Genomic DNA, 14636 nt, shown 5'->3' with positions numbered 1-14636 from the left:
TATTTTATATCTTGCTGTGTATTTTGGATGAAAATGTGTGCATGATTTTTACCATAATATTACTACTTCTGGATCTTGATTTATGTCTTAAAAGTTCCTCAAATAATTTCTGCGACTAAAATTGTATGTATGGTTCTCTCCCAAATATATGAATATTGCACATAATCGGCCTTCTTCCAAGCAAATCAGCACAAAACAAATCAGACATCATTAACATTATATTTATTTATATTCCAGCTTCATACAAACTGGATAGAAGCATAAACATAGTACATTTCTACCATTTTCAACAAAAATATATAACCAATATGTACAATTATTGTATTAAAAATACAAAAGGGATACAGACTCCACCAATGTCTTTCTAAAAGACATACAGGTACAAGTAGTATCAAAAGTATGAGGAAATCACCAGTAAATCGTACATTCTGCACTTGACATCACAGAGTGAACTGAGATTAGCAGTTCTATGGTCTACAATTACTTAATTCCTATATAACATTTGTGCAACTTGTGAGACAGCTAGGTTTGTTCTGTTTTGCTATATGCACATGAGGTCCATAGCCTATATAATGAAACTGGCAAATGCATATTACATGTAAAATTACAAATGCATAATTGACAATATGATATATAAGCAAATAGAGAAAAGCTATGATTATAGGAGAAAGAGATTAAATAAAGCACTGACATTATTCAATACAGTGAAAAACCACTGTAAATTGATCTTTATAAGTTGATACTATTTACTTTTATTTACTGATCAATATGATCAGCTGAATTTAATGAAAAAACAAAAACCCAAGAACAGCAGTTCCTCACATTTGAGTACTACTCGGATTGGCAGCCTTCACTTTTCTGGAGTCTGTGCAAAACCAAAAATAACAACAGAAAATAGAAAGGGGATGTAGTTTCATTTCCAACACTAAAAGGTTCATAGCAGCTGTAAGCAGGTGATTGATACCCGCTGGCCTCCTCTATATATGCAATGTTCTGTAAAAGACAATTGTGAATAATTGTTCACTGCAAAAGCTTGCTGAGCAACACCTACTTTCTTCAAAAGGTTCACTATTTTCTAATGCCAAGCCAATAGCAACACAATTTGAGATTAGTATTAAGGGTTGGCACTGGTTGCAGTGTGTGCTGAATTGCCTTAATACATTACCCTGATTATTTCTGTCTGACAAAAGCCCATTACTTAGTACAAGGAGGAGGATGGAAAAAATCATGTAAGTATTTTCAGCAAAAGATGATATTGCCATTTGACAATTGAGGACAAATATTTTTACTCACCATCCTGTATTCCTTAAGGCACAGGAAAAGGACACTAACTTTCTTCACAGATTATTTGCAAGTCAATAGAACCACATCATTAGAGATGCAAAGCAACAAAACCAGCAATTCTGAAATTAATCAACTCTGCTTTGAGTGGAACACTAAAAACGAAGCTTGAAAGGCTGAATCCTTCCTATAAACCGTGGCATTTTTAGCTAACCACATCATCGCTTTAAACAAAAAAAAGTAGTCCAGGCTAGCAAACTTTCTTAAATAATACAAAATAATACTGTAGTTAATGCAGGTGTAACCTTTTATCCTTCTCCAAATACAATATATATATAGAGTAGCAACAAAGGCATTGTAAACAAGAAACAAGCACTGTGTACTTGAAGGATTTCAATACATTTCTTTCTTAATAAAGGCCAAATGCATTTGTCCACTAGTTGATCTCTTCATCACAATCAAGTGAAGTGCTAGGATCATGATTAAGATAAGAAAAAGGATTTAAAATGCTTCCAGGCATGGGAGAGTGCAGCCAGAGTTATGAGTTGATCTAGGAATTTGGAATGATACTGTGTGATGTAGTAGACAGCGACAGTGATAGCTGAGAGAGTGCTGCACTGCGCATTTCAAGCAACACAGTTTGAAAAGTGCCAGGGCAATTTCTTCACAGTATTTCACATGCAAGGGGAGAAGGGGAGAAGAAGCCCATGCTGTTTTAAGGCAGGGAAGGAGGCACAGGTCCACCATCCTTTAATTAATGTTCCAAGGCTCCTATATTAGGGATGTCATCTTGTGCTCTCCTTAAAGTTGGCTTACTTGTAATCCCGAAAGCTCCAATTCTTAGACGGCAGAGACTTGTTCATCTTCTGCAAACACAACATGACAGGAGGGAAATAAAGATAGACATACTTAAAACTTAATACCTCACAAATATATATATATATATTTATATATATATATATATATTCTGTCTTCATACTTTATCTTCCTTAAACACTGAATTTTGGGGGACTATGTTTTCTTTATTTCCTCTCCACTAAGATACTACATGTTAATTTTAACATATCAATTAATTAAACTTGACAGGCAATTTGGCATTCTGCTTAGAAGTTTTTAAAGTTATGTTTGTCACATACTCTTTTCGTCAGTCTTGTCTTCTAGTGAATACATGCATTTTTCTTAGCAATAGTTTTCAGAAGTGATTTGCCATTGCCATTGCCATTGCCTTCTTCCTAGTCCTGAAACAGAGTGATTGCCCCAAACCTTCCTTGCTGGCCTCATGTCTAAGGCAGGACTAGAACTCAGAATTTCTTGATTTCAGCCCAGAGCCTTTAACTGCTACACCAAACTGGCATATATTTGGTATTCTTAAATTTGGTTCTATTTCATTATAATCCTGAATTATATATTACAATCGAAGTACACCTTTATAATTGGCCTGAGGGGTTTTACTCGAATTTGACCATACCCAGCTATTATCGTGGAGCAAAATCAAGAAGGCCACAATTTCTTCAGCTTTGCTTTAAATATCTTGGTATAGAAAACAGTGTATTTAAAAATGTCTTCAACATCTGTTCAGAGAAGCTCTTTTTCAACCAATACACCACATTAAAATAATTATCAACATGTGGTATGAGCTTTCAGCCTTTTACAAAGGCTTGGGAGAATCCTAGTATATTTGCCAAACAGTTAAATGATCTTTTCCTTCATAAACATATTCAGGCAACAAACTGAGAAATTTTAATGTCAGAGCCTGAGACATTTTTTTTGTAGATTTGCACCATCCCTTCTAATACCCTTTGTGAAATTATCCTTTTATGATTTTCAAAATGTGATAAGATGTTTACCATCCTCCTCTGTGGAAAACCCTTGAGACTGATAATGAGCAAGATGTGGGTCTGACTCGTTTGGTTTATGCCACTGAGGTTTGTTAACAGGCCTGATAGAGGAATGACCCTGTGATTGCTGCTGTGAAGGTGAAGCTGAAGTCCCAGGGGATTCATTAGACCGTGCCACCATCCTAGACCTCTGAAGTGCTACGTTGTAATCTGGAGGTTTTCGGGCTGGATGAGAAATTCCTTCTGCAAAATCAATAGGTATTCCTACATAACCCGGAGGGGTTGGTGGTGGTTCACGATAACGACCCTCTTTTCGAGCTGCAGTAAAATAATACACTATTAGCAATCATTTAAAAGTATTTGTGTAATTCATAATACATACTGATATTGACTTTGTATTAAGTTATCTGCAATATCTTGCAAACCATCATATGCATCATAACGACGAAGCATTAAAAAAAATCCACTGCCAGTCTTTTGTGGATTTGAACCATCTCGTCTAATGCCCTAATCTTTTTATTTTCAAAATGTGATATGATGTTTACATGAACTTGATTACATAAGCCAGTCAAAAGGCAGTTATGTTTTCAATTTTATTGATTCTCATGGGGAGCTGATCATGGGTTTAAAACTTTTCTATGAAGTAAATATCATACACAAATGTTTAATTTGGCTTAACTATGCAAGTGTATCTATCTACACAGTTTAGACATTATTTTAATGTGTATGTCTTATTTATAAGACACAAATAGAAACACTTTAAGAACACTACAGAGAAGACAGAAAAGCAATTGACCAGAAGTGGAGATTTAAAAACATTTTAGAAAGCACTCATAAAGGAAATTCACAAAGGAATGGTGACATCTGGAAAAGATGTTTTACGACTTTAGTACTATAAAAATATAGTACACTACATGGGTTCTATGTAATAAAGTGTAATATATCATTAGAATTTAATTGTTTAGCAAAAGGCAAATAATACTAAACCAATTTGCAAAGTATATGGTTTTAAATATTTATATATTTCCCTCCTCATAACAAGATTCATGTTTTCCTTAATTTTTTCAGCATAATTCAATAAAATCATTAATAATATTAAAACAAATGAAGTATATAATTCGAAGTACTCTTCCAATAAAATAATTGTTTTTGTTTATCTTTCAATTCACTAAACATTTGAAATGGTTTTTTTCCAAAAACAATTTCTTCAAGATGAACAAAGTAAAAGTAATAAATATTTGAATTGTCATAGAATGCAAATTGAATTGGTATCTGAATAAGCTAAAAGACAACCTAAGTCCTTTTGTGAGGAGGGGGAAATGAAAAATCAATCAATACAGACAAAGTTAGCAAAGAAGGCATTGGACCTCATTGTAGGTTCTGCTTTGGCACATTCCAGTCTCCCCACTCACTCTAATTTTTTTAACATAAAAAAATGTGTGTGTGTGTGTGTGTAGGGGGAGCTGGCACATTGCAAAGGACTTCTAGCATCATTTCTGTTGCTAAGACCATAACCTTTCTTAGGCAATAAACTGATTCATTTGCAAGTCAGCTCAATTGTCAGAAAAAGGACAAAATTTACAAGGAAACATTGTGGGTGCTTAGTAGCTTGATATTTTGTTAAAGGGAAAGCCCCCTATTCCCCACCCCCCCCGTCATTTTATGAGAAATAGGGTTTCCAAATTCCAAATATCCCAGTCAGCCAAAAGCTGATTTGGTTTCATTATATGTCCACACAGTCAAGTGAAAGTCAGTCTACTCAGAATGAGATTAATGCTTCCTGTTCTCAACTACTTTGATTTAACTGGGTCACTACGACAACTCTGGATGCTGTGTAATTACTAAACCATTATGATGCTAAGATATATGATCAGTAATTTGCTTTGACTTGTTTATGACAGCATTCTACATTCTGGTCATTTCCATAAGTTTTGGACCTCAACTGCTGTAATGTTCAGCCAGAATGACTTTCAGAGTTGGGGGAAACTGATGGTGTAAGTGGGCTTAGGTAGAAGCTATAGGCTAGAATAGATTGGGTGGGAAGCAGCAACTGTGCATAGGAAATTCATTTTTTCCATAACTCTTAATATTTACACACATAGTCTTTATAAGTGTGTATTGTGTGTATTGCTTTGTGCAAATGAACTTATTAATATTGCTTTAGTAACATGATGATTATGATGACAATGACAAAAGCAGTATCTGCAACAGAAAGCATTACTTTTCACAGTGTAAATGGTTTCATGGAAAAAAAGAAATTACGAGACAAAGGTTAACTTCTGGCTACATTTTTAAAAAGTCTAAAGAAAAATATCTATAAAATTAATCCATAATAAATACGTAGGATATTTTGTGGAAAACAAAATTAAACTTACCAATAAGACCCTTTGTATTACTTGTTGGCATAGCTATATGAGCTGGCATAGGAACCGGCTTTGAATCCTCTGTTGTTATAGACGTTATGCTACTGGATTCAGCTTCAATTGATACATCTTTCCCACCCTTCCGTTTTATGGTACCTGTATCACCTTCAGAGTCCTCTCCCCAGTATCCTGTGGAGGATGCCCAGCTTGCTCTGGACTGTGCTTGATCAAGGCCCTCCCTACCTTGACTCTGCCTGCCATACTTTGTGCCTTGATCGGAGAACATCAATGGGTCCATGTGACTGCCTGAGGCCCACAGTCCTGCCCCATCGCCTGAATTATCGAAATGAACATGTCCAAAAGGCAGAGTTTCCCAACTTCGCTGATGTTGTATTGTCTGTATGTTGTCATGGGAACCACTTGAGCAAGAAGTCCAACTGCCTCGGCCACTATCTGCTGCATCAAGTGATGCTCGATCTCCCTGATCCTGGGATAGTTCCTCCGTACTGGGAGAAGAAAGCATGGTTGCTGCAGCATAGAACCCTCTGTTTTCTGACAGGGCTGCATAGGAGCTAAAAGTGCATAGCAATGAAATAATTAGTCACTATAACATAACCCAATGATGTAACCAATGGTGACTGGTAGACTAGAAAACAAATTTTATACCTTTTGTTCCCCTGAATACCTTAAAAAGTTATTCCTCCCTTACTTATATTCTGCAATTATACAAAGCATTTTAATCATTACAGATTCAGGTAGTCCTCAACTTACAACTATTCATTTAGTGAACATTCAGTTTTATAACAGTAGTGAAAAATATGACTTTTATGATAGTTTTGCAGCATTGCAGCATCCCCAGGGTCACATGATCAAAATTCGGGTACTTGGTGATTGGCATGTATTTATGATAGTTGCACTGTCCTAGGGCCTTGTGATTATTGTAACCTTGCCAGATGGCTTCTGACAAGCAAAGTCAACGGGGGAAGTCAGAGTCACTTAATGAATGTATGAGTCACTTAACAATTGAACTGATTCACTTAAACACCCTGGCAAAAATGGCCATAAAATGGGGCAGAATTCACTGAACAATTGCCTTGATTAGCAAGGGAAATTTTGGGCTCAATTGTGGTCATAGGTTGAAGACTATTTGTACTGTAATGTCCAAATACTTGCAACTAAATCTATCATAATCAGTTCTATTTCGAGTAAGATAAGTTTGGGTTTTCAACATATATTTTTTCTATTTTTTTTCTTTCAGAGAATAAGAATATAAATGAAATAAATAAGATATTCAGATCTAGCAAAAGAACAGATCAGGCTTAGAAACATACGTAGTATGGTGATACACAGATAAATAGATGCATTGGTAGACATACACACATACACATACACAGTTTTTAGGTTTTATGACCCCAGGAAAAGGCAGCTGCTTCAACCATTGCCTAAAGGACCTATCTATATTTATATGCTGATCTGCTTTGAAAGATTTTTTTAGATATTGAATCTAAAAGTATAGCAGAGAGGAGGGCTCAGGAGTAGAATTAGTCTGGACTAATTAAGTAAACACAAGAGGGCAAGGTCTGACCCCCCACCCCCACACATTTGAGCCTTATCTAATCTTCACCAGGCAAAAACTGCTGGCTGGGGATATTCCTGTGAAATAGGCATAAAACAATAAATTAGCAAGTTTGAACTCCACATATCTGGGTTTGGTTGTTCATGCCTGACATTTGATCTTTATTACAGATCTTATTGATTTAATTCTTTTAATTATCTTAACTTTTGCATTTGTATGTTTTTTAATTTTGACTGTTCACCGCCCTGAGTCCCTTCTGGGAGAAGGGCGGTATACAAATTAAATTAATAAAAATAAATAAATAAATAAATAAATTTTATAAATCCTACAGTTTAGTCTTATATTTCATATAGTTTCTAAGTCATCAACAGGCAAAATTGTTGAAGTTTTATAGCAACATATGTATTCAAAACCTGATTCAAAGAGTGAAATAAATAAATAAAAATCACATGGAAAACTTAAATAAATATAAGAAATGAACATCATACCCTAAACTGTACTGATCCGGTTCAACCATGGGTCGTCTTTCAATCCTGCCCACTCCAAGATTAGTCTCAACAATGCTGACTGAGTGTCTCTGTCTTCTTTCATCTTGTAGAGACCCTGACATGGAGTCAAAAGAAGAATTGCTGACAATGCTAGATCGAGAAGAAATTTCACTGTGACCAGAGTCGGAAAAGTTATCCACTGTGCCACTAGGAGCCAGCATGTAACCTGCAGGAAGAATAGTTTAATTACTTAATAAAACTTTCCACAATTTTTATAAAAAATGAACAAAACAAATTCAAATGTCTTCTTATTCCAAAAACAAATAAAGTATAATGGAATATTGATAACATCTCATTTCCAAGATCCTGAGTTTGAAAAGGAGGAAGAATAATATGCAATGTATTCTTTTGATAAATGTATCTTTTTTATCAGTTTGATACCCTACTTCGCACAATCTGTTCTTTTTCAGTCTTTCGCATGATTCCTTCACAATAGACAACTATACTTGCACTTTTTATTCAGTTCTGACAGAATAAACATGTCTGGCTATTCTATCCTTAATAATACAAAAATAAAAATGTGCAGTAGTTATTCACTTTCCTTGAACTTACTGATATGCTTTTTGAAAGAATTTATCTCCACATATGGAGATACTATGCCTGAAAATGAAGGCAATCCTATGACATTAAATTTCCATACTTCTCCATAATTATAATTCTTGGCAGCACACAAAAAGGAACATAACTCATCCACAGCATGCATGCATGCATGCCTAAAATGAATGAATGAATGAATGAATGTATGAATGTATGCCAATGGAACAGGAAGAAATGATAATTAAAAATAACTACCATTTAGCTACCATAAAGACAAAGCAAGAAATAAAGAAAAAATATTTAGAAGATTCATTATTTCATAATGAAGTTTTTAAAAGTTCTTTGTAATTGCTTTGTATTGTTGCTTCAGAAGCCCTCTGGTGTCTGGGCTTATCAAATTTCCAAGGAAAGGCTTCTCTGCAGCATATGGGTCACGACAGAGAAACCTATTTTCCCAGCCAAATAAAAGTAAAAAAACCTGACTTTTCTGATGAAAAAAACAAAATCAGAAATAAAGTTATAGAGATTATGAGATTATGATATGACTATAAAAAGTTGGCTGTGGCTGAGTTAATTAAACTCTTCTAAGTCTGTTCAGATGAATCAGCTTTTTTTTCTAATTTTTTCAGTCAACTGAATGTAAAGGGAGCGCATAAAGCAGTTAGCAGTGTTTTTTTGAGACAAAGAAGCATTCAATATTGCCTATAAATCTATACACATTCTTGCATATATTTTAATATAAATTTAAGAACACAGAGAAAATTATTCCCTTAAGAGACTTTATGACATAACATATAATTTATAATGGAAGCAAACGTCTCTTCATTATAAAACATGGTTTACTGGATTTTTGGCAACGTATTATATTTTTGGCACTAATGATTATGGCTTGTTAACTGTTACTATAGCTAACTATGATTAGAGAAGAGAGCATGTGAGAATTTTAAAATATTAATATATTTTATTGTATATTATTATAAAAAATATTTTATAATAAATTTTAATATATTATAATATATTAAAATATTTTTTTAAAAATTAAAAATATAATTAATATACATTTTCTTGGAGAGCTCTGGGGTGAGGTGGGAGGAGAAGATAACTGTGAAGAAGCATTTGAAATTGTGTCTTCTGCTTGCTTCTTGTGGCGGTCCAAACTTCCTTCTTCAGAGAGTGAAAGAATTTTCTTTAAAGCTTGTGGGGAGTTTATGCCTTAAAGGGAAAAAAGAAAACAAACTTCAGATATATATACACTTTCCTGAGTATGTGCATATTAAGGCACCTCATGGACCTTTCAAATGCAACATTAATTACATTTTAACTCACCATTCATATAGCTCATTACCCATTTACATTTATCTTCACCACCCTGCCAGGAAATTACGCAATATAGAGAGACGGAAGAATGACTCCCAAATCTCAAAGTGTATGACACTCTTGCTAATGTCAACTCATGCCAATTCATAAATTATTATGATTCAGAAGAAACAACTGATATGTACAGTTCATCATAGTAAAAAAAGTAAGCTTGAATAAAATACATGCAAATAATAATCAATTCACTCTCCAGATAAAGAGACGATAAGATATTATTCACATATGCTCTGGATGGTTGTTCCTCATGAAGAGAAGAGACTGTGGGACTGCATTTTTCCACCAGCTTGAGCACCAGGAGATGATGCAATTAATCATCTTGCTCTCAACCACAGTGGAGACTTAAAAGACATTAAGTCAAAAACCTTGCTTTCTAATCACTTTTGGAAATTGCTCATCAGCTACTATTAGAAACCTTTGGAGTGACAAGTTTAAAAATGCTGGGTGAGGCTGCTTTTAATCATGAACAAAAAGTTTTAATCATACACTTAAAAAAATTAAAGAATCTGAAAGAAACATCAAAAAGCTAAATAAGATTTTGATCCTAGAAAATTATAAAAAGATTAAGGGTCCAGATAAAATTGGAATAGTGAATCATTTACAATAAAATTTTGGAATTAATTATAAAATATGAACAGCTTCTTGTGGGAAATAGATCCTGTTTTGGTTGTTACAAGACATAACATGCATAAAGATTATTATGTTTACAAAAACTGGGTCCTTGAGGGGATTAAAGATTTTAGAAAGATGAAAGCTTGCAAGATGGTGCAAAATGTTCTAACTATAAAAATGCTTTATTTATTTATTTTTGTTGGAAAAATGGAATCAGAAAATAATAGTCATAATATCAGCGATGACAGTAATGGTCTACTTTTATGGACAGACTATGTCCAAAAGATGTCATTGAAGAAATGTGAGATGCAGAACAAACTTTATCTGACAAGGTAGAGATAGTATTGAAAGTAGATTTAAAACTCACAGTCCAAGAGATTAATTTGGAAAAATACATTTTATTGGATCTACAAAAAAAAAAAATGGCTGAATTTTAAAATGGAAATACAAATGACAAACCAAGAAAGTGACCTGAATAATATTTTCCTACTAGCTTAAAAAAAAGAGACTTGTTAAAACTTTTAATATCTCTGTGTGATGGGACAAAGAAGAAATAAAAAATAAAATAAAATGCTATAACAATATTTGAATGAAATAGATTGAGATGGTTAGAATTAAATGGGAGGAATATAAAGTTGGTTTATTTGATCAAAGTTAAAATAAAATATGTTGTTCATTCTGGTTACCCTTTATGGACTTTCTGCTGACACGAGGACTGAAAAGCTGCTACTATTTATGAATCTCTCATAGATAAGAGATGGGATATGGAATGAAGCAAAAATATTTGTAACATTAAAAGGCGAAAACTTACTAAATATGTTTATGCTTGTGATGAAGATTTGAAATCACTTCTTTATACACTTTTTCTTTACTGTGGTCTTCTTTTTTTTCTTCTCTTTTTTCTTTTTCACTATTCTTTTCCCTTCTCTCTATTTTTTTTAAGTTTAGCTTGTATTAGATTTTACTATTATTAGCAAAATTCTTAATAACAATTGTATATATTTTTGTTTAATTTTTTTTGTGAGAATTTGTTTTCGTCCAAAACAAAATTCTTTGTAGAACTTACCAAAGGGTGGGAGATCTTTTACTGGTACTTTCTTACGAGAAGGATAAAGTGATACAGCAGGAACCTGTAAAACCTGGTTTGCTTTGGACTGTTGTTGCTGCTGAGTCTTCTGCTGCATCCCTGATCGATGTGTAACTGGGGACGTTTCAGCTTTTCCAGACCGTTTGTCCCCTGGAGTTTTGGGTACTTAAGCAAAAAACATAGCATGACATAGATTAAGATGATAATTGATTATGTTAGAATCTTTGAATTTTAAATTGAGTCTAATGACAAATGGTATTAATATCTATTTAAAAAAATAAACTATAATCTGTTCTCAATTCTAAAATATTCCTTATTCAACTGAAAGGCAATGTCATTAAAAATAATATGACATCATAATAAAGAGTAATAAAACTATTTATATAGTTTAAGGCATGAAAACATAAGATATTAAAAAGAAAAGTGTAAGAATGTGTAAGTACAATCTACATTGGTATAAGTAACCAGTTTGCTAATGCAAACAGCCTAATCATAAAAACTTTTCTTACTTACATGGCAAAAAAAAAATATTTACATTTATTTCCATTTATTTATTATTTGTAACCTTCCGTAAACTTACATACATTAGGAAAGATTAGATTCAATTAAGAAACTAAAAAAATTATAAAAAATGAAGTATTTTAATAAATAAAACCCAAATGTTTATGAATAGCCAGGCCTGAACTTAATGCCAAATAAAACTACTATTAATATAAGTTGACTTGGGTGCAGTTTATCTGTACCCTAATAGCTATTAGAGTACAGAGGAACATGATTCAGGATACTGTAATTTTGATTTTAAATTTATTTCATCCCTGTCATTTTGGGATAGTAATAGAGCAAAAAACAATACTTACATGTATTGCTGGCTGGTTCACACTGCAAGGACAATGCCTGGAGACTTTCTTCATCCATTTCCAAGTCTAGGTTAGAGAGATACTGTTTGACTTTTCGAGCCATCTGGGCATCTTCATATAGCTTTTTGGCATTAAGAAATGAGCTGCGACGCACCCGTTTTTTGTGTCCACCTGTTTGTGCAACATCAAGTACTGCTGTGTTTGTACTGCCTTGGCTAAGAGATCTAGGGTAAAGAAGATGATAAGTCTGAAATTGAGCTCATCGCTAAATCCTTTAAAGAACTATAAACATGCAAAGTTCTGCATGAAGTCAATCTATGGTCAAAGCTCACATGCCTCAGTCAGGTAAGTCATACAATTAAAATAAAGGCTAAAAATCAAGAATTTTAAAATCACATTTTAGTTATAAGTCTGTGCATATATTCATTAAAATATATCCATAATACCTACTCTGCCCAAAATAAAAAATAATGAAATTCTACATCATTGGGAAATGATCCGTACTAATTCTTCACAATAATCTATTTCAAAAGCAGTACTAGTAAATAAAATGGGCTCATGCATAAAAATATCACTAGTGAGTAAATAGAGATCAAATTTCACTGAAGGTTAATGTCAAATACTTTTTTAAAAAATGTATATTTGGAAGTATATTTATTAAAACATTTAATTTGTTGCAAATACTGTAACAAATCTCTCTCTTTTATTTTCTCCAGTTGAAATGAATATCTTGTTATATAATAAAGACTCTTATTAGTTAATAAGGAAACAACATGCAGGTTTGGATGTTTTTTTGTATGGGAGACTTATATCTAAGTAGTTAACAGCAAAAATGAAGTTTGGTTTGAATGAAGACTGATTTGTAGAAAGATAATTTAGTTAGTTGAGCTGTAAAAAGCACTGTATTTAAAATGTAATTCACACAAATTTGGATAGTGCTCCTAATTTCTGAGACACATTTAAATTTATTTTTGATATAACTGAACCACCATCACACAACCCAATTTTGGAACACAAATCCCATTAAATGGGACTGCTAAATCCAACCAAAGTGTCTCATGACTTGTAAAATTTCACAGCTCTTATATTTATGACCTCAAGCAAAAGAAGCACTAGGATTAAATCTGATGTAAGTAAAAAAGTGTTATCAAAAAGGAAAAAGTGCTAAGGCATCAGAAAATTAAAGAGAAGCAAGAAAAGTACAATGCAGATGTTCAAGAAAGGAATGGCTGCCTGTATTGTTCTCTCCAGCCACTTACCCCAGACTCCTCCATTTCTTCTTCCTGCAAGTGAGAGCCATGAATATTGAAGCATGGATTTAAGAAAGAGACAGAGAAAGATTATAAGCTCAGAAGAAAAGGGTCAGACTCCAGGACAAGCTGTAACAGACATCTCAGAATAGCCTTCTCTCAGGCACTTTTTCAGAACAATTAACAATTATATATCTTTGACATTGGATTGGGGCCAATAGGGCCATGCTGGTTCTGAATGTGCTTTGACCTCCCTACAGAACAAACACCAACTGCCCATACAACAAAGCAATAAAACCTGATTCAAAATTCTGGGACAGTTTTTCATTGGAAAATAAATTTTGGGATTTCTATTTAACAAGTAGTTTACATTTCCTTGCCTTTCTGGGCAAGATACCACTAATAATATGAAAGGCTTTCATTAAATCAAGTGGAAGAGATTTATGTTGTACAGCACTATTTCGTCCCCTACTCATCTGGCTTGTTAAAAAGGTAAATAAGATAGTGACTAATTGTACACTGCAATTTGACAGTCTTTTATTGTCGCTAATTAAGAATCTTACATTATCTGTTCTCCTTTCTTGCTTAGAACACAAAAAAGTGACCCTGCATGGACAGTCATCTTTATGATACCAATGAGTGAGTATTCTTTTCTTAAATTACTTTAAAACTCATACACAGTATATACTGTAGTAGTTGCATTTTGATCAATCATGGTTCATCATGATAGTTGATAAATCCAAGAATTCAAAAGTACCGTATTTTTCAGAGTATAAGATGCACCAGAGTATAAGACACAGCTTAGTTTTGGGGGAGGAAAATAGGGGAAAAAAATCTGCCTACTAGGTATATTTGGCTAGTGTCCTTTGTCTGGTCAGCTTCAGCACATTAGTTTGCTGGTTGTTATCCCCTGCCTGGGGATAAAAAACAGCTTCTAAGGCACAGCTGAGAGGAAGCAGCAATGAGAAAAGCAGGCAAAGCACGGGAAGATAGTTTCACTTGGCTAGCGCCTAGTTAGGGCTGAAAAAAAGCTTCTAAAGAACAGCTGAGAGTCAGCGGAGAGTTGAGGGAGCAGGCAAAGCTGGGAAGATCGCTTCACTCACTACTGCCTTTTTAGCGCCTGTTAGGGCTGAAAAAAAGCTTCGAAAAAGCTACATCAGAGTATAAGACGCACCCAAATTTTCAGCCTCTTTTAGGGGGGGAAAGGTGCATCTTATACTCTGAAAAATACGGTAGTTTTGAAACAAAAAAACCCTCCAGTTGGATATAGTTAAAACTAGTCAACATTAAACTTCAGATTCAATCTGATGGCA

The 14636-nt window shown here is 33.7% G+C and overlaps 1 protein-coding gene across 9 annotated transcripts in view; it reads right to left on the bottom strand.

The window, feature by feature from the left end:
- Nucleotides 1-205: 205 nt before the first annotated feature.
- RAPGEF2 (Rap guanine nucleotide exchange factor 2) overlaps nt 206-14636 on the bottom strand; it is a 245021-nt gene continuing 230590 nt past the window's right edge. For 6 of the 9 annotated variants that reach the window (XM_060690864.2, XM_060690863.2, XM_087874880.1 and 3 more), the window contains 8 exons: nt 13333-13356; nt 12074-12297; nt 11196-11381; nt 9203-9355; nt 7547-7772; nt 5495-6054; nt 3129-3437; nt 206-2147 (listed from right to left, as the gene is read on the bottom strand). In XM_060690864.2, coding sequence (XP_060546847.2) covers nt 2122-2147; nt 3129-3437; nt 5495-6054; nt 7547-7772; nt 9203-9355; nt 11196-11381; nt 12074-12297; nt 13333-13356 — 1708 coding nt within the window. In that variant the 3' untranslated portion in view covers nt 206-2121. The remainder of the gene's footprint in view (nt 2148-3128; nt 3438-5494; nt 6055-7546; nt 7773-9202; nt 9356-11195; nt 11382-12073; nt 12298-13332; nt 13357-14636) is intronic. The other 3 variants (XM_087874879.1, XM_060690865.2, XM_087874881.1) reach the window with 1 other exon arrangement.

This window comes from Pantherophis guttatus, chromosome 8 (assembly GCF_059756535.1).
Source record: "Pantherophis guttatus breed Tessera chromosome 8, ASM5975653v1, whole genome shotgun sequence".
Lineage (NCBI taxonomy): Eukaryota > Metazoa > Chordata > Lepidosauria > Squamata > Colubridae > Pantherophis > Pantherophis guttatus.
Note: the sequence above shows the minus strand (reverse complement) of the source record. Positions and strands in the feature narration are given on the sequence as shown.